Source organism: Rhinolophus sinicus, linkage group LG05 (assembly GCF_036562045.2).
Source record: "Rhinolophus sinicus isolate RSC01 linkage group LG05, ASM3656204v1, whole genome shotgun sequence".
NCBI lineage: Eukaryota > Metazoa > Chordata > Mammalia > Chiroptera > Rhinolophidae > Rhinolophus > Rhinolophus sinicus.
This window is the reverse complement of record NC_133755.1, coordinates 83984756-84005282: the sequence shown is the minus strand read 5'-3', so window position 1 is coordinate 84005282 and position 20527 is coordinate 83984756. Positions and strand designations below refer to the sequence as shown.

The 20527-nt window shown below is 52.2% G+C and overlaps 1 protein-coding gene across 1 annotated transcript in view; it reads left to right on the top strand.

Moving 5' to 3' along the window:
* Positions 1 to 10001: 10001 nt before the first annotated feature.
* Positions 10002 to 20527, top strand: part of CPNE5 (copine 5) — a 90455-nt gene continuing 79929 nt past the window's right edge. The window contains exon 1 of the mRNA XM_074332865.1: positions 10002 to 10705. Coding sequence (XP_074188966.1) covers positions 10611 to 10705 — 95 coding nt within the window. The 5' untranslated portion in view covers positions 10002 to 10610. The remainder of the gene's footprint in view (positions 10706 to 20527) is intronic.

Here is a 20527-nt window from a genome sequence, read left to right as displayed (position 1 = left end):
CCACCTGCAGAAACAGCTTCATCCCCGGGCTTCAGCTGGTACGGAACCAAGCCAGCACTCTGGAGGGCCCCGGCTTGATTGATTTTTGTACTGTGTCTCCAGAACATGTCAAAATAGCTTCCCCTGCACACGGGAAAGGATTCCTACCTCCAGATCCTCCAGCCAATCTGAGCCGTCCGTCACTGGGCCCTTTCTGGTGCTACATTCTTGCAACGTGTGGAGGAGGAAAAATGGAAAAGCACATTTAAGTGGTGTTCACTGCCTACAAAGCCCTCCATGGCCTCAGAGCCCTGTTGCTGTAGAGTAGGTTACTCTCTTTAGGTAAACACCAGAATAGGGGATCTTCCAGCATCATTCTTTTACAGATAAGAGAGAAAGTGCAGGGGAAGGAAACATGTGAGGGTCTCACTCTAAGGTTGTCTTGGTCTGGTTTAGAAATCAAGTCCTTTGTTCTTCCAAATGGGTGGTAATTCATGATCCCGAACTGCATCTGAAACCACAGGTGGCCAGTTTGGGGCAAGGTTTGTGGACAGACAGGAGACTTGTGTGTGACCTTGGGCGAATCACTTTACCTCCGGAACTTGGTTTCCTTGTGTATCAGGTGCAGATCAGAGCGAGGCTCCTTTTAACCCTACATTTCTTAATCTGCTCATTCTGAGAAGATTCCTTCAGCGGCCAAGTTTCCATTTAGGATGGTAGTTTGGAAATTTGCCACTAGAGGCCACTGTGAATACAGTTTAGCCTTGAAGCTTCTTCAAAAGGTGGAAGCCTGCCAAGGCCTTCCATGATCCTGACAGGCCTGCCACCCCTTGGATGTGGAGAACCAGCCCCTGCTCAGACTGCAAGGGGCCGACCTGAGATGTCAGCCTGAGCCTGGCACAGTACAGGCCTAGGAGCCGTCAGTCAGCACAGGCCAACCAGCCTCCTTCCTGTCTACTGGACCAGATGGAGGAGAAGCCCTCCGTTCATGGTAAGGTGGGAGGAGCCCTTGTGACCGGGCCTGGTTCTGGAGCATGCCTCCTAAAGAGCCAGCTCCCTCTTAGCTTAATATTCCACTTTACCGTTGAATTCATTTGTTCAACAAGGAATTTTGGAGCCCCTCTTTGATGCTCAGCCCCAGCCAATATTTGCATAGAACCAGAGAAAGTCAACCAGAAGGAAACTTAGGAGAAAACAAAAAGTTGGCCTTTCTCTATTCCGTGATTTGTAGAACCTTCTTACACATATTTTTCTCTTAATCCTCCAAACCAGCCTCTGAGGTAGGCATTGTTACGCCCATTTGCAGATGAGCAAACTGAGGACCAAAAGCAAGTAGCACAAAGCCTTGTACAGAGTGATGAATGGATGGAATAAGAGGCCCACGGTTGCATGACTAGTAAAAGGCAAGGCTGAGACTTGAACTGGGAGCTTCCAATCCCAAGTTCAGCCCTTTTATCTCCACCTTTGACATAGATGCAGAACATGAGGTGCAGAAAATGATCTGGCAACGGGTTAGAAACTGATTCTCCTGCCTTGCAGGCTGGGCTGTCCAACCAACTGCCATGCCCCAGAGCGTCCTCAGGCCCAGTTGACTGGGAGCCCCCAACCTTAGTTGTCTCCAAGCTCCGTCCATGCAGAGCCTGCACCAGGGCCTGCCCAGGCACAGCGGGAGGGAGTACAAATGACCCTAATCAGTGTGTTTATTGGATCATAACTGTATTAGCCTCACCACTCAGCTAATCGCACAGAAATCACTTTCCTCTCCGTGAGGACCGGCCATGGCTCTGTTTAAAGCTGCGAGCCTGCGTACCTGTGAGGAAGTTCATACAGCAGACACAACAGGGGAGGAGGGAGAAGCAATATTTCTGCTTCTTCACTATGCTGACGGGGCAAATGGCCATTTCACATTCACTGTATAAAATAAGCCCCCAAAGGAAAGTGAATCCAAGGCTTACAATTGTCTTTTTGGCAGCACTGAGCTCTGAGAGAAAATGGAGCTCCCTTTTGGAAAGCATTTGTGATACTGTTTAAGATAAAACAAGAGAAGGGAAGGAACTCGTGTTTGGAGAACATACCAGGTGCCAAATATTCCATTTAATCCTCTGAAGGCTTGTGAACAAGACAGCGTAATGTCCGTTTCATAGATGAGTCCATTTCTTGGATGAAGGCTCTCTGTGGCAGGGGCTGAGCTTCAAGCTGGGGGTCCGCTCCCTCCATCATACCCTAAGCTCCCACAAAGATGGTTTCCTTACCATTCTTTGCTCGCCCCTCCAGCTCAGAAAATATGGAAACTGGTTGTCAAGCCAGTTCACTGTATGACCTTGGCAAACTTCTCCAAGCCTTAGTTTTTCCATCTGTAGAATGAGGGGCCCAGACCATCTGGTCTAAACTTCGACAATTTTCTGATGGTATTTTTCTTTCAAGTAGCTCCCAGCATTTCCTCACCTAATTGGAAACTCATGCCAACTTGGAGGGGATGGTGGCATGGGTATTTTTATCCCCATTTTTTTCAGCCCGGAGAACCTAAGAAGCAGAGATACAATGAGGGGTTCAAGGTCACAAGATGAATGGAGAGAACATGGCCCTCTGCCTCTTGCCTCCAGGCAGGGGGGCAGGCAGCCTCTGAGAGGCTGTCAGCAGCAGCTTCCAAAGCCTGACACCTGAGCCTCACCCTGGCTCCTGATAGAATTATCAGAGAACTGGGGAACACATACTTCCCGTAATCAGGGCAACTTTTCCTAGCCTGGGGTGGAGGAGGCAAGATGTGAAATGTGTCTGATGAGCTTCTCTTCCAGTTCAGGGCTCAGAGTTAATAAAACCCAAGGAAATCAGAGCAGGCAGCTGGAGATACAGGCGAGCTCCAGGGGCAGGGCCACCGGGACTTAGCTTCTGCACAAAGCCAGGCTTGTGGCATTTTGTGCACGTTTCAGTTTTCTTCAGCAGCCAGGCAGGCAAATGCAGGCGGCTTGGCATGAAAATGAGTTTAGAGCTTAAAAAAGAAGGATTTCACTCTTGGTGGCTTTTCAGGCCGCCCCGGTGCAGGTATAGCCAGGGAGATGCTAAGGAGCAGTGGTGACAGAATCTGGGGGCTGGGGTGAAATGACAGCCCCCCACCCCACCCATCAGCCTGAGGTGGGGAAGGGCACAGAGTCCTGAGGCCTAGGCCTCACAGCAACAGTGGCAGGGGAGAAATTAGAGGGGTTTCTGGGAATAAAATCCATCAAGTCCTGCCATGTGAAAATCCAGCTGTTCGTCCACACCCAGCAGGAAGGTGTCAAGTGTGTGTCTGGGGGTGGGGTAGGGGGTAGAGGCTGGTACTTCAGGGGGGATAGTTTGCTTTAAAGCTTCTGAAGAAATGTGAGGCCTCATTCTGTATTTCCCAAGATGCTCAAACAAGAGGAAATGGGTTTATATCAAGTATAGAGAGAGTTCAGGAGGCCTAAGAGCAGACTGGCTGACTGGGCGGTAATGTATTATGATGTGATTAAATCCAGCTAAAAGGCGGAGAGGGAGGCTGAGGCCTGGGAAAGCCAGGCTTTGGGGGACCAAGGTCCAAGATCAACGCCTTCAGGGTACACCCCCTGCTAGGGGGCATAAGAGAAAAAATATCTTCCTAAGAGAAGTGTTTTGGAGGTTCAGTGGAAGGAGAAACAGAGTCAGGTTGGGAGAATCCAGGCTTGCTTCTTGAAAGAGATGGTACCTGTGAGGTGGGTGAGATGTGTGCCTGGCAGAGAGGAAAGGGCAGGAGGAAAGGCCAGGGACAAACCAAGTGCAGATAGCCCGGTTTGGTGTAAAAGCCTGATGCGAGGGGGTGGGGAGATGTATAATCAATCGCCTTGGCCCTTCTTGTGGAAGGCCCAGAGATGGCGCATAGGCATCTATCAATCAACGGGAAGTCGAGAGGACCTATCCCTTCTTGAAAGAGCTGCAGTGAGAGAAGCAAGGATCCAGGAGAGTGCTTTTAATCAGAGCTCCTGCTCGTTTTCATCTGTAGTTGCTGCTTATTGGCAAAACAACCTTGGGCAAATTTCTTTCTCCTTTAGGACTCAGTTTCCAGATCTATAAAATCTAGGTAAGTTGGATTATCTTTAAAGTCCTCAGCAGCACTGAGGTTTCTAATACCACAACTCAACACCGCGCTAAATACTGGATTACTGGATTAAATGAGGGGTGGGCTGGGGGGGTGGTGACAGGCTGTGATGTGTATGCTGGACGTAGTGAAAAGTGGAAGGGTCAGGCCCTGATGCAGATCGCGTGGTGCTGAACCAGGTCCTAGGGGCCTGTGGGGCCAGAGGCCTGGGCCGTGAGGGCAGACCCTGAGTGAGGAGTGTCAGGAGGCCGCGAGGTGCTGGGCAGAGACAGGGCCTGGACCCAGAGTCCCGGGTTTGCATCCTGGCTCGGCCACTTAACCTGTGCGAGCTTGCGCAAGTTAAGGTCCTGAACTGCTTCAGAGTCTAGTTTCCTTATCTGTAAAATGGAGCAGCTAATGCCCATTATTCTAGATTCCTAGATGATAAACTCAAAACGAGTGTACCCACTTCATGGGACAGAGTGAGAGGAGACTGGGTCTCCCTCGTCTCTATATCCATAGTGATGAACGAGCACAGTTGATGGCACAGAGGAGTCAAGCTTTGTCAAATGCGGTTACTGTGAGGATTAAATGTGTGCTGGAGGTTAAACTCTCACTGCTGTGCTCATTACCTGGTAGATTCTCCGTAAACGAACTAAATATATGAGAATCCCTTCCCTTGTCTATGGTACTGGCCACGGGGCCAGAGATTCTCGATCTGATTGTCAAACAATTCAATAACCAAATTCGTAAGAAATGCTCAGTAAGTGTTTGCTTGCCAGATGGAAGGTTAGGGGAGACATGGGGTGGGGAGACTCAGGCCCTGTTTGAAGGGTCCTTATGAAGGAGTCGATTTTAAGGGGGTGCCTAATTTTGACAAACTGAGCACCTACTATGCGCCAGGCACTGTCTTAGGAAGTGGGAATGCAGCAGTGAACAAGACAAAATCCTTGCCTGCATAAAACGAGTAGGGAAACAGACAAGCATAATGTCATGAGGAAACATAATGGAGCAGCGGGAGGATCAGAGTAAGGAGGTGCTGTGTTAAGTGGTGTGGTCAGGAAAGGCTGTGTGCAGAGGGGCACGTGGGCAGACACCTGAGGGACCCAGAGGCACATGTTCCAGGCTCAGGGAACAGGCATACGGGCCCTGAGATGACATAGGAGCCTGCAGGGCCCATGGGGCCAGTGTGGCTGGAGTGGGGTCCGTGAGGGATAGAGAAAGACATGGTGACATCCGAGAGGTTATGGAAAGGGGTAGGGATAGAGCCCGTAGCCCAGAAAGTCCTTTTGCCACAAGAGTGAGCTGGGAGCCAGGGGAGGGTCTCAAGCAGAAGCAGGCCACCACCTAACTTTGGTTCACATGGATCCCTTGGCTGGTGTGAAGATTCCACTAGCTAGACTGTAAGGGCAGGGAAGCCTCCTTCTCTTGGAAAAGCATGAGTGACTGGAAGGAAAAGGAGGGCATGAGAAGTGAGAGGAGGGCAGGGCAGAGAAAGATGGGAGGGGTGGATCTTAGGGGCAGGAAAGGCTGCTGGGCTGGCAGCAAGAGGGCCTGGGTTTTCCCTTTGTCCACATGGACCGAGCTACCTGCACTATAATGTGGGGAGAGGAGGAAGGGCGGGGCTGCATGGGGTTCTGGTCCGGATGGCGGGGCATCTCACAGTGAGACTGCAACCCTCCAGGAGGAATGGCAGCTGGAAGTGGGAGCGCCCTGCGGCTCCTTTTGCCTCTTCCTCTACCCAACAGAATATGCTTTCTCTCCACAGCTTCTCAGGCAGGTCCTCACTGCTCTTGGATACCTAACCTTGCTGTTATTACTGGAGTTTCTTATCGAGGGAAGAGTTGGGTGACCTTGAGTGCATCACTCCCCCACCCCAAGCTTTTTAGTAAAAAAAGGGGTTTAACCTAGATGGTCTCCAACCAAGCCACTTCTAGCATTTCTATTAATGGATGGAACCAGACATCACATCTCTCCCACCTCCTTACTGTCATGGTGGTTTCAGGTTCCTGTCATGCCCTCTGTGTTTCCTTCTATCTCCAGGGCTGCCAGGTATGGTGCAGCGTATTCATGACACAAGGACACCCTGCCAAATGGAGTGAGTGGAGGCTCAATTCCAGCCCACACTCGCCCCACAAGCCATGTGCCCTGGCTGGCACAGGGTTGCATGTACCCAGCATAAGGAACACTTTTTTTCTAGTTTGTTCTAAGGTGCAGTATGGGCAGCGCCCACTTCCCTGTCCTATGTGCACTCCTTCTGTTCGTCTGAGTCCCTTTTCTCCTACCATCCCCAGCCTCAGATGGGGGGGATCTGAGGGCAGTGTTTACACGAGGGCAGCAGCTGCCTCCTTGGAGGAGCTCTGCCTCCTAAGCCCTGCAGTGCTTTTCCCCTCCTTATCAATGCTGCGAGTTGCCTCTCAAAATTGCTCTGCCGTCATTAACACCCCGGATTAGGTCAGTGAGAGCATATTTGCAGTCTTGGACGGCCAAGGCAAAACGCTGATGCTGATTATTCCAGATCTTCTGGGCATGGCCCATTCCGTGCTCTCAGTCCTTAATCAGAGGAACAAATGTCGGCTACGTGGTGGGGTGGGCCAGGGCCGTGGTTAGTTCTAATCTGGCTGCCAGGCCCAGACAGCACGTCTGCAGCACCTGCTGGCAGCACAGGTGACCTCAGTTATAGCCCTCAAAGGAGAAATGACCCATCCCGTGGTAGTGTCCTCTGTGAACTGTTTTGGAACCATCGGCAATTCATTGAGCAAGGACTGGGCACATACTTTCCTGGGCCCGATCAGCCAGTTTTGTGTTCTAGGGCTCACTGGTGGGCCGTGTACCTAAGGAATATCTTTCCGACCACCCTTCCTTCTGTGTCCCTTTCTGAAAAGCCTCCGTGCCTGGAGGAGGCCAAAGCCCATGACCTGGTATCATGGCCCCTCACCTCCGGGCCTCACGTTCTACCTCTGCCACCTTCAACCTGTGCTCCAGCCACACAAGGGTCCCCAATCACAGTGCTCCGGTCCTTGGTCATGCTGGTTCCCTGCCCGGAGAGCCTACTCAGCCTTGTTCTCCAGGCAGAAGTTCAGCATCTGTAGCACACACGGCGCCGTCAGTGCCCTAACCTTTACCCCTTCAGTGCGCTCTGGCCCCACATCCAACTGCCAGTACCTGCATTTCTTGGCCTGAAGCTGTCTCTGGCTCCTGGAACCTGCATTGCCACTCTGTGCTGGTCAGGCCAGAAGTGTCAGAATTCACGCCCTCCGGAAGCAGCCCTCAGCCACGGAGCCAGGGACTGACTGCAGCTAGTGTCCACGCACCTGGGCTCCCTCACCCCTCCAGCAGGCTAAGTTTGAGGCATGTTCCACATGGCCTCCCAGAGCCCTGCAGCGGGAAAGAGCCCTGGTTGCCCACAGTGATAACTGGCTTGATAAACCACCCTTATTGGCTGCCTTCCCTGTCTCATTTCCACCACCACCCCCGCCACCCACCCCCCCATAGCATTTCCTTACTCTCCCCAATATAAACTACTCACATTTAAAACTTTCTCTCTCGGGGTCTGCTTCTGGGGAAAACAAACAGACTTCATCTTCAATGTCCTCAATATCACCTCCCTTTTGTAGTTTCCTCTGACCCTCTCTTGTTTCCACTCCTGGGACAGACCTGTCGGTCACTCTTCTCTATTCCCAGGGCCCCGCATACCTACCTCCACAGCGCTCCTCATAATGTACTCAGATTGATCTGTATGCAGGTTCCAGGGCTCCCACCAGCCTGGGAACTCTTTGGAGACAGATACTGCCCTTTTGCATCTGAGCCTAGAATGACGCCTGGCCCAGAGCAGGTATCTAATACAATTGTTTTTGCCAAAGAGCCAGCACTGGAAATGCAATAACTGAGGGACTAGAGAGAAAGAGACAAGTTCAGAATCTTTGTAGAAAGATACCCAGGGGTTACTATTCCAGATGTTGTCACATTACAAGGTTACCTGGTAGGACTTCAAAATCACCACTTACCTGCTGAACAACTTGCAATGGCTCTCTACTGTTGCCCTCTCCAAAAAGGCCTAATGTCACAAATGACTTTTGAGACCCTCCATCATCTGGCCCCATCCCAAGAGACAGTCAAGCCTCTTGTTCAGTCAGACTTTGGTCTCAATGGCCTGGGTTCAAATTCACCACCAAGTTCCCACTTGGGTGACAACGGACAAGTTATCTCTCTTCTCTGGGCACTAGCTCCCTTCTTTATTAAATGTAGATAATACTTTCTCACACCTATAAATTTGAGAATTTAAAATCATGCATACTAAAAACCTCTGACCTGTGCACTTTAAAATGGTTAATGTTATGGTATGTAAATAATACCTTTAAAAAAAAATAAGCATGGTGTCTGGCTAAGGTAGGGTCTTTGTCCTCAAAGAAGTTTCCCAAGTGGCACTAGCACTGGGCCAAACGCACAACAGGTACTCAGTCAGTACTAGTGGAATGAATGGATAACATAGTCCCAAGTACTGGGGGAGCATTGTCTACAACAGGTATGGGGGGGAGGGTAAAAGCGGGAAAGGCATTGAGATTCCAAGCCCAGTTTTGTATCCCTCAGGAAAGGAGGCCCAAGTCATTCTCCGTGGACAGCTTCAGGCCCAAGCTGGGAGAGGGGCCTTCAGACCCAGCTGTGCCCCTCCGCCCTGGGAAGCCTAGCACCTCTGCCCCTTCTTGACTGTCCCAGGTAGCAGAACCGAGTCCACCCGATACCGAGCCATGGGTAAAAGGAAACACTTAACCCAGGCGGAGGAATGTGTTCTTATATTTATTTTCTACTCTGGCTGTATCTGATATTCCAGGAATTGACTTCAAGCAGAATCTCGACGCACTAGTAAAGATCCAGCTGCCAAAGGTAAGGCCCAGAGGGCGTGGCTTTTCCCTGTCCAGCCTCGGGCTCTGGGCCTTCCCAGACCCGTCACCCGCACAGAGGCGCGTCCCGGCCCTGCGGCTGGTAAGGGCGCGGAGGAGGAGGAGGTTCCATCTCAGCAAAGCTTAGGCCGAAACCAAGGAAGGGCTGTGGGTAATTTTCTGGAGACGAGTCCACATGCGCAGCCCCGGGGAGACGCCACAGCGCTGAGGCCCCAGGCCAGTTACGGGCCTGGGGCAGGGTATGGCCTGGCTGGGCGAGGAGCCCCCTGAGAGGTGCCTCAGCTCCCCCCCATGCTCCCAGAGCAGGGGTCAGGGCCCCGCACACAGCAGGCGCCTACTCAGTGCTGGTGGCAAAGAAGCTCGGGTTTGCTCAGTCTGGTGGAGAGCTTCTAGACCTGGGGGCTGGCTCAGCCGAGTGGTCACGACCGGCCGGGAAAGTGGAGGGCGCTGGCTCACGGCTTAGGCGGCTGACTCCTGTTCCGGAGGGATCCAGAGGCGTTAGGGGAGCAGCCAGGCACCGACCCCTCCTAGTTCTAACGGCCCTCACTAGGCAAACAGAGGCGGCCCCTGCAGGCGCTGGGGTCGCCCCCACAGGCCTCCCCAGGAGAGGCGGAGACCGTTTCTGGACTGAGACCCGCCCCCCCCGCCGCGGGGGGGCACCCTCAGCAGAGAACTCTCCAAGCCTCTGGGTGGGGACGGTATCTTTTGCACACGTCCCTCCCCACCCCTGCCCAGCAAAGACCCTTCCCAAACGGGCGTCCTTGGTTGACACACTCTTTTCCCTCCCCCACTGTGGAGCCCCATGAGGGGGTGGGGAGTGGAGGTCGAGCGCAGATAGAGACGGTCACTGCCAGGAGCATCTCTGGCTATCACACCCCCAGGCACCCAGTATGGGGAGCCACGTCCCCACGCCCACCACACGCGCGCGCCCGCGCGCACACACACACACAAACACACGCATACACACACACACACATTCGGCACCGCGCGCAGACCCCGCCCGCGGCCCCGCCCAGGCCCCTGCGGGCACCCCCTCCGGCGCTCACAGTCCCGTACGCAGCTGGGTCCCGGTGGCAGGAGGCGGCGGCTTCGGGCAGATTTGATTTTCCCGCAGCCCGGTCGCCCAGGAGCTGGAGCCAGAGCCGAGGAGGTGGCGCTTGCAACCGCGTCCCCAGCCCCGCCGTCCCCCCGCGCCTAGACCGAGCGAGAGGCGGCGCAGCCCCGGCGCTCCGGGCTCGGCGCAACCCGCGTCCAGCTACCCCCGCTGCCCACGCCCCTCTTTATCCTGCACCCCTTCGGCCCCTACCCGAAGCTGTACGCTTCTTTCCACGACTCGGTGCATCTCTCCGGGTGCCTTTGCCCCGCGCTCCTCCGCCTTAGCCCGGCTGCACCCCACCTCCCTGGGCACCTCGCCCTTCCCCGCTGGGCCCCCAGCCTCCTCGTCGCGGCCCCCGCACCCCCTCCTGGATCCGCGCCCCCCGCTGTCTCCACCCCCCTCCCTTCCCTCTCTCACTTCCCACGCCCCCTCTCGCGCTCCTCTCCTCCCTTTGCCGCCCAGCCTCGGCTCTGGAGTTGGGGGAGAGCCCAGGGTTTCAGTTGCTCCAGAGAAGGCGTGAATCGCTCAGGGATTGACTAATTTGGGGTGGGGGGCGCGGTGGGCGATGGAGCAGCCCGAGGACATGGCGTCGCTGAGCGAATTCGACTCCTTGGCGGGCAGCATCCCGGCCACCAAGGTAGAGATCACCGTGTCCTGCAGGTGAGCAGCCCGCTGGCCGGGTTCCCCTGTCCCGCCCCTGTACCCGGAGTCCCGCGGCCCCTGCGGCTCTGACGCTGTACTTATGCGCGCCCCCTTCCAGAGTGTCGTTGCCTCGCGGACACCCCCCTGCCTGTCCGGCAAGTGCCCTTGCCCAGCCGAGGGTGGCGACGCCTGAGTGTAAGCCAGGCTCGGGGTCGTATCCCGGAAAGTTTGCACTCCGGGCTGTTGCTGAGAGGAGATATGAAGACACAGGAACAGGGGTGCAGGGAGGGAGTGAAAGGCTATGCCGGGGTCTTCGCACAGGCTATTTCTGATCAACTCCTCCCCAAATCGACGAGTGAGTGATCTGCCCCATCCCTCCCAGGCGTGCCCAGACTCTGCCTTTGTGCCCTCCTTTCCTTTTTTCTACCTCCTCCTTTGCCCCAGTGCCCTGGTCCTCTCCTTCCCCTCCCGCCCTCTGTCCTAGACCCCAGGAATCTAAAGCCTTTCTTCACCTCCAACAACAAAACGGACTCTTGGAAAAATATTAGACTGACTCATTCATAGAGGTGTGGATAACTGATAACAATTTAAAGTAGAACCATTAAAAAAAACAATAACTTGGGGAGAAAATCTGAAGCCAAAGATCTAGAACGGAGTGTGGAATTTTAGAGTCCAGCGGGTGTGTGTGTGTATGTGGGGGGTGTTTTTGTGGGTTACCATCCCCAAAATCCTCAGTCATGTCACACTGAGTTTGGGGGTAACTTCTCCATTTCAGCGCTGGGTTTCCGTCAGGTTCTCCTATCTAAGGGGATGGCTACCCCAGGCAGTAAGAGGGTGCAGTCATCCTGTGGCTGGCCTAGGTCACTGCCTTGCTGGGACTGTGAGGGGACTATGGCCCAGGCATAGCTCACCTGGAGGGAGATTCCCCTAGATGCCATCCCCCTGCCCAAAATGACCTGAGTCCTGGCTGTACCTTTGTTCCAAATCACCCACCCTGTCATCTTCCAGGCCCCTCTTTCGTCAGACCCTTTATCCACTCTCGTGACCCCCCAACCCTGTATTCCAGGTATTGGAAAGATGTAGATAGAGCCAGAGCTGGGCTGGAGTGTGAGAGGGGGAGGCATTAGGGGGGCTGTTGAGGGTGAGTGAGAGTGAGGGTTGATGTGGAACATATCTGACCTCCTGTGCCAGGCTCCCCGTGATAACTCCGTATGTCTCTCCCATGTTCCCACACACAGTGCTGTCAGAATTATCTCCCAGCGCCTTTTGCATCTTGCCATTACTCTGCTGGGAGGATCCTGATGGCCCATTAGCTCCAGTCTCACCTCCTCAGCCATCAGCAGCTGCCACAGCCTGCCCTCCTTTCTGGAGCAGCGCACATCTCTCTGCCTTACTGTGCCTGACGCTCCCTCTCAGCCTTCAATCATGCCCGTGTCAGAGCTGTCTCAGGATCCTCCCACCTCCAAGGCTCTGAACAGCCCATTCCCCATCCAGATGTCACCCCTCCTTCATCTCTGTCAGTTCATGTTCCCTCATCCTGAAAAGCTTGGCCTCATGCTCTCCACTTCCAGCCATCCTTCTCACCCATGAGGCAGCCAGCCCGAATCCCTGTCTTCTGTGTCCCCTCGGCCCTGAGTACTCAGCCTGGGCTATGGGTCACCCACAAACTGAGCACTGAACCTCTGAAGACATCTCAGATGCGTAGATATCATCTCTCCTCCCCCAAAGCAACTATATAAGCCTTTGAGGGCAGGGATCTCCACCCTGACTCAGACCCTCGGACCCTCTCGTCCAGTGGAGAAGAGAAGAGAGGAGGCAGAGGGCACTCAGCATCTGTGGCTTTGCAGACACTTTGAAATGGAATCTGCTCCACCACTTGGGGCTGACTTTTAGCCTTGGTTTCCTCCATTTGTCAAGTGCAAACAATGAACCTGTTTTCATTGAGAAGCCTCATTTGCCGGGGTAGCTCACAAGCTTGGGAGCGTGGCTGGCACATAGCAGCTACTCAACACAAACTGTTGGAGGGCTAGAGGATTATGATGCACCCAGCACACTACTTTGCACTTGCTTGGCACACAGTAGGTGCTCAATAAGTAGCTGATGTTTACTGTAAGGCTTGTGGCCCCTCCCATTTGCTCTCTGAAATTGGAGGTATCAGACCTTTTGTCTAAAAGGTACCTAGGGATGCATTTGAGTTTCTGGGGAATGTGGTTCTGGGATCAACCCTGGTGTCCATTCCCTCTCAGGGGACGTGATCCATCAGCCTGAGGAGGGCCTGACCCAGGCTGCTCCTGCTTTTCCAAAAGCCAGAGGGTAGGAAAGTGGGTTTTGGTAGGAAGGGGTGAAGAGGGAGGAGTCCTCTGGAATAGAGAGGAGGCAAGAAAACAATCTAGACGGGCTTGAAATTGTAAGTCCATCTCTGCCTCAATCAGGTTCAATTATCCAGGTTCTAGGAGAGAGAGGAGGGGAGGAGGGAGATGGAGAAAGAAAAGTAGGAGGAGAGGAGGGAGAGCTGCACAGAATGATTTTCTCCAGCATATTCTATACTCCGTAGTCACCAACTAATGGGAGTCCAGTCCTCTTCCCCTGCGTCTTGTGACGGGGTCCCAGGGGTGGAGGTTATGCAGTGCCCCTGCCCTGAGCATCTAGGTGACACCTGCTGGTGGGCAGGGAACAGTAGGGCAGGCAGAGGGGGTGGTGGGGTGAGAACTCCAGGGGCTTCAAAATGAGCAGCCGGGGTTGAGGGGACCAGTGTTTCAGGGAACGGGAAATTAGCATCCTGGGGCCCAGTTCCCTCCTGTCTCTGCTCCTTAGGAAGGTCCCTGCCACCTCCCACAGCCCTAGGAGCTCTGCTGTTGCCTAAGGAGGGACCTGAACCCCTGCCGTGCCTGTCCTAGGGTGCTCCTATCTGAGCAAAGCTGCCTGGACAGGGGCACACCTGAGCCCCAGCACAGGACCACAGCGGAGGCCGGCCCAGCCTCTGCTGGAGGCAGACGACACTATGGGATGGACATGTCGGGGCCCCAGCCGCAGGTAGGGTATCTTGGGGCTAACCGATAGTCCGCTCCCAAACAATTGTTTTCTACCGACTTGGGTGAATTCAGGGCCAAAGATCCTAAGCCCTCTAGTTGTTTGGCTCAGCGGTTAAGAACATGGGCTGTGCGATCTGTCTACCTGGGTTCAAATCCCTGTTCTGTCCCTGTGACGTTGGGTAAACGAATACTTAGCATCTGCCTCAGTTTCCTCATCTGTAAAGGAAGTATGATAATCCTTATCACAGTTAGGAGGATTAATCCATGAATAGTAATTTATGTTGCCTATTATTTGACTCCTGAAACTAAATAAAAATCTGTCTTCATAGCTGCATCCCAGCATTTGTGTGGGTCCTGGAGGAGATCTGATCCTTCTAGAGATTCGTATCCCCCCCTCCAGCTTTATTGACATATATTTGACTTTTAGAGATTCTGAGTGAGTGGGGTAGATGGTTTGTGGAACCAGATACCATCAGGCATTATAGGAAGTGGGAGCCACAAGCTTCTCCTTCTTATAGTTTGTTCCAGACCTTTCTTGACTTTCTTAGCTTCCCTACAGACCTGATCAAAACTCACCTGTCCAGCGTCCCATTCCCCAAGGGCCGCTCTATTTTTCTAGTTTCTTTCTGTGCATCATCTGATGTAGGGCTCAGGACCAGCCTGTTGGTGAGAAAGCACGATTTGCATTTTTTATGTAACAGGAAACCTTTGTGCGTCTGCAGGGTCCTGCTGGAAGAAGCAATGCAGACATCCACATCGTGGGGTCTCGAAGGCAAGGAGGGGGGAGTCCAGGGGCAGTCATCGCTTAGCCGTGTTAGAATTTCCCAGCAGCTGCCCTCTCCCCACCAGGTGGCGTGGGCCTGGTGGGCAGCTGTGGCCTCTGCCCTGAGATGTTTTCTGCTGTCTGTTCAGGTTGGCGTTGTGCTGGAGTGGGAGAGGCAGCCTAGCTTAGGAGCTGTGCCCTGGGCCTCGCAGAAGGGGTGTGAATGGGCTCTGAAGGCTTTCTCCTGACAGGCAGGGCAGGGCGGCTTTGCGGAGAGAAGCCTGGGGGCAGCATGGCAGCTGTCAAAGCCAGTGCCAGAAAAAAGAGGTACATTCAGTCCTTGAATAGGCCAAGGCACTCTTTAGTGGAGCCAAGGGAATAACAACAATGGGATTTATTGAGTGCTTACTACTTGCTGGGTGCTGTATACATCTGTACAGCTGAGCCATGTACAATTGCCTATATTCAAATGTTTATGACCTTGTCAAATAGCAATTTATTAGTTCAAACTAAAACTATTATATTAGTTGTCAAATGCTGCATAACAAATGACCGCAAACCTAGTGGTTTAAGACATCAGCCCTTTATTATCCTATAGTTTCTGTAGGTCAGAAGCCCAGGCCCAGTGTAACTGGCTTCTCTGCTCAGGGTCTCCCAAGGCTGAAACCAAGGTACCTGCAGGGGCTGTGATCTCATCTGAGGCTTGAGGTCCAAGCCAAGCTCATTTAGGTTGGCAGAATTCAGTTCCTTGCAGCTATAAAAGTAAAGTGCTCTTGCTGGTTGTTAGGCTGGGGTGATTCTTAGCGCCTATAGGCCACACTCAGGTCCTAGCCACATGGGCCTCTCACAACATGGCAGCTTACTTCTTCAAAGCCAGCAGGAGAATCTCTCCCCAGTCTGCTATGACAGAGTCTTCTTATATAAACTAACAGTAATCACAGGAGTATCTCGTCACATTCCCAGGTACCACCCACACTTAAGGGAAGGGCATTATGCAGGCTTGTGTACACCAGGGGGCAGGAATCTAGGCGACCGTCTTAGATTTCTCCCTACCATATTACTGTATCTTTTTAATTTGACAACAATCTTATGAGGCACATAGTATTTTCCCTTTTTGCTAATTAGGAAATCAGGGCTCAGCGAAGTTAAGGGACCTGCCTGAGATTACAGTTAGTCCATTATATAGAGGGGGATTCAAATTCAGTTTCCTCAGACTTCAAAGCTTTGAGGGCTTCTTGAAGTTGGGAATGGGGGTCTCCATGAGGATCACGAAAAAGGCCTAAGTACCAACCATGGTAGATGTAACCAAGAAGTAGGTGCTCTCCTCCAGGGATGGGAAGGGCCTTTCTTGCTCAGGGATATCCTGGCTCTGGGAAGCAAACGCAGAACTGGAGAAATCCCCAGGAAGCAGAGATCAGACAGAGTCACAGAATGACAGCCAGCCTTCCAGGGCATCCAGGCCATATGGTGGTGGCTTACCATCCCTCCTCTCCCAGCACACAGTTCTCCCTGCTCCATTGCTGGAGATGACCTGCCATTGGGAAGAGAGGGTGAGGAAGAGGTGAGGGGAATAAAGCTGTAAAGCTTTGGGGCAACGGGGAATCAGATTCAGTTAAGAATGCTTTGGCTATAGGTAACAGAAAATCTGATGGTGGCTCAAACCTGAAATCCATTTATTTTCCTCAGATCACAGTGAGTCTGGAGGTAGGTTATCTCAGTGCTGGTTTGTCAGCTCACTTTGCCATCACAGAGCCAGCTATCTTTGTACTCTGCTATCATCCAATGGTGGGCTTCATTGTTACAAAATGGCTGCTTGTTCCCGGTATCACAACCACATCCAAAGAGAGGAAGCAAGGCATAGGGCCAAAGGCCTCTCTTGCAAAAGTTCTCTTTATCTGGAAAGCACAATCCCTCCCAAAATCTCTCAGCAGACTTCCTCTTCTATTTCAATGGCCAAATGGACTTTTCAGTGGATATGAGCTGGGTCTCATGTCCAACCTTAGACTAGTATATTAGTCTGCTTGGGCTGCCATCACAAAATACCATAGACTGGATGGTGAAACAACATAAATTTATTGATCACAGCTCTTGAGAATGGAAATCCGAGATCAGGGTGCCAGCATGGTTGGGTTCTGGTGAGGACTTTTTTGCTGGCTTCAGATGGCCATCTTCTCACTGTGTTCTCACATGGCAGAGAGAGAAAGAGAGCAAGTTCTCTGGTGTCTCTTTTTAAGGGCACTAATCCCATGACAAGGGCCCCACCCTCATGACCTCAAATAACCCTAATTACCTTCCAAAGGCCTCATCTCCAAATACTATCACATTGGGGGTTAGTGTTTCAATGTATATATTTTGGGGGCTACACAATTCAATCAACGGCAACAAGGATTCTGATTTCAGGTTGTCTCCATCAGACACCTGAACCAATGTGGATTTTGGTAGCAGGAAGGGAGTGAGAGGGCCGGCCCAATGGCTTAAGTGGTTGGAGCACCGTGCTCCTAACGCTGAAGTCGCTGGTTCAATTCCCACATGGGCCAGTGAGCTGCACCCTCTACAGCTAAGATTGTGAACAATGGCTCTCCCTGGAGCTGGGCTGCTGTGAGTAGCTGGAGTTGGCGTGTGCTGCCTTGGGCTGCTGTGAGCAGCCAGGAGAGCCCGGTGGCCAGTGTGAGTGGCCGGCAGCCGGCGAGAGCTGTCCTGAGCTGTTGTGAGCAGCCAACCGATGACTAGCGACCGACTGCCTCAGGAGGGGGAGCGCAAGTCTCATAATACCAGCATGGGTCAGGGAGCTGTGTCCTACAACTAGACTGAGAAACAATGGCTTAAACCGTAGTGGTGGTTGTGGTGGTGTGGGGGTGAGGCAGAAGAAGGGGGGAAAAAGGAAAAAAGAAAAAAACAGAAGGGAGTGAGAAATGCTCGCTGTTGGACAACCATGGACTCTGCCACAAGGAAGCTTTCCAAGTGACCCTTAGGCTGCCTGAGCTCTTGGGGATACACGGGGCCTAGAGTTTGGCGTCTCTGAGGACTGGCTCCTCGGATTTCCCTGCAATCAGTGGACAGTCAGTGTTAGGTGACTGGGAACTGATTTTCCAAGAACAGCTTAGCTGGACCCCTGACTACCTCTCTTTCTGCCAGTTTCCTGGAGAAGAAAAAAAGACAGTGTGATTTCAAAACACTGCAACATGCCTCTGTCCCATAATGCCCCTCACCTCTGTTGGCCTAGCATAGTGCCTAAAGATCCCACTAAGAGCTATATGCCTTTGGGTACTGAATGATTCTGGGCAGGACATTGAACATCAAGGCAGTTCCTGACTTACGTTCTTTGAAACCTTGGCCAGATCATTTAAGTTCTCTAACCTCAGTCTCTCCATCTGTAAAATGGGAGGAAATACTAGTCCTGTCCACATTCTATCGTATCATTAGGAAGACAAAAGAGATTATGTTTGTGAAGTCCTGTATAAAATGAAATGTGCTGGATAAACTTGATAATAGATATCAATAACAACACTACTGACACATTCATTCGTTTGATAATTGACACTGATCCTCCTTTGCTATTGAGAGGCTTCTTTGTGACAAGCACAGTCTGAAGTGCTCCAGATACACTGGTGAACAAGACAGACAAACTCTCTCCTCTCATAGAACTCACATTGGCGCTGCTGGTGGGGAATATAATATAAACAAATATACACAGTTTTTATTAAATAATGTCTGAGAGAGGTAAGTGCTCTGCAAATAAGTTTGTGGTTATTAAGGATGCTTTAGACAGGATGGGCAGGTAACATTGAGCTGAGATCCAAAAAATGAGAAAGCCACCTGGGGGGAATCTGGAGAGAGGGTGATTCAGATAGGGAGAACAGCAAGTGAAAAGGCCCAGTGGCAGAAAAGAACTTGGTATGCTTGCGAAACTGCAGGGAGATTCGTGTGGATGGAGCAGTGTGTGGGGGGGGGAGGGGGCCGGAGGGGGGTGTATGGAGGAGAATGAGGTCAGAGAGGAAATGGGGGGTACAGGTCATGGCCTGTGACCCATGCTAAGGAGTTTGATTTGTTATTCTAACAGCAGTAGAAAGGGGTTAAACAGGAGTAATGTGATCTGATTGGCCTTCGAAAGGGTTTCTCTAGTTACTGTAAGAGAATGGACTGGTGGGGGGTGAGGAAAGGTAGGAATTGAAGCACATTGCTAGGCAGGAGGCCACTGAAATGTCTAAGTGAGAAATAATAGTGATGGAGGTATGAGGAAGAGTGGACAGATTTGAGATGTGTTTTTAAAGCAGAAACTTTTAAGACTCAATGAATGGGACTGGAGGCGGCGTAAGGGAGAGAGAAATTGAGCATGCTTCCTAGATTTCTATTTTAAGCTCTTGGCTTCACAACAACTGTGCAAGGCAGGTATGTGACCCCATTCACAGATGAGGAAACTAAAGTTAAGTAGCTTGTCCAGGGTCACAGAATTACCATATGGCCCCGGAGATTTCAGCTTGGATGCATCCGAGGCCAGAGCTCAGGCTCTCTTCCCGTGGCCACACAGCATGGGAGGGACAATTATTACAATAATTAATAATAATAATGCAAATAGCCCCAGGAAGGAGCACTCTAAGCCATGTGAAAATTGCTTTTTAGACCTTGGCGAGGAGACTTGGCAGGGAGACAGTGCTCATGGGTAAGGAACAGGATCTGAAAGGGGAGATGGGCGAGTGCCTAGGGCTGGGTGCCAAGGTCCTTCCGCTCCCCAGCTCTCCCTGCACCTTGCCTCGGACTATCTGCCTGTCAGGACAGGGAGCAGGGCCGGAGAAGATGGAAACCCCCAGTTCTTCTGTTCAGTTTTTCCTTTGGGAACAGCCCTGATGAGGCTGGGGACAAGAAACGGAAAGTGAGAATACGAGGGGCACTTCTGGCCGGGAGGGGGCCTTGGGAGACCCTGGGTTTTCGTAATGCAGATGCTCCCCGTGGCATGTCCAAATGGGCTTGGGCTTCAGAGTTCAATGTCATCGTGTCGCCTGGCAAGCTGGGTGACACTGGGCATACCTCTCAAGCCCAGCTGCCTTGCTTATAGCAGGGGTGACGTCTACCTCCTAGCGTTGATATGTAGGGTGAATAGGGGATCACAGATTAAGTACCCAGCAAAGGATTTGGTGTAGGTTATGTCTGATTATTGTCATTCCTCTCCCACCCTCATTGCCTGCTTTGGGGGCCGAGGGGAAGTTGGCCAGATGTTTGGTGTTGAATTGTTCCATAGAGAAGTGGGGTGTTGCTGGTGGGCCCCTCAGACTTAGGGGTCTCTGTGGGCCACCTCAGGTACCTGTTTCTCCCTGATGGTGGTTCACCTGTCCTCAGTCTGCTCTCCTCAAGGAAGGTTGCACAGCCAGATGGGCAGTGGGGGACAAGGGCATGCCAGCACTGGAGGTCCTGCTCCAGCCCAGCGATAGGGAGCAGTGGGAGAACATGGGGCATCCTAGAAGCCACTTATTCTCCACCGGCCTTTAGTGAGCACTGACTGTATGCCAGGCACTGGACTGCAACTTACTGGGCATTGTTTGAACTGTTTTGAATACATAAACTCTATTCTCAGAAAATCCCTAGGAGGGAGGACTGTTATCCCCACTTTACAGATGGGGCTACTGAGGCACAGAGTAGGTAATGAGGTCATATAGCTAGTAAGGGGTAGAGCTGGGTTTGGGACCCAGCCATGAAGCTCCAAGTCCACGTACACCCCCACCTTTGCCAGAGGTTGGAGGGATGCTTAGGGTGGATTGCTAGGAAGAAGATAAACCATCTTTTCTTAACTTTTTTTAGCCTCATGAACCTCTTTGGGAATCTGATGAAAGCTCTCCAAAAAGAATGCATCCATATGTACCAATATGCCATATTTTGCTTACAGTTTAGGGGATCCACAGACCCTCTTAAGGACCCCTGGTCCAGGAAGCTGAGGGCAAGTGCTCTTAATGTGCTTCTTTCTGTGCTGTAGCCAGTCATTGTTCAGTGCATCCATGCAGCATGTATGGGCTTTGTTAGAGAAAAAAAGGATGTGTGATGGTCAGATCACCC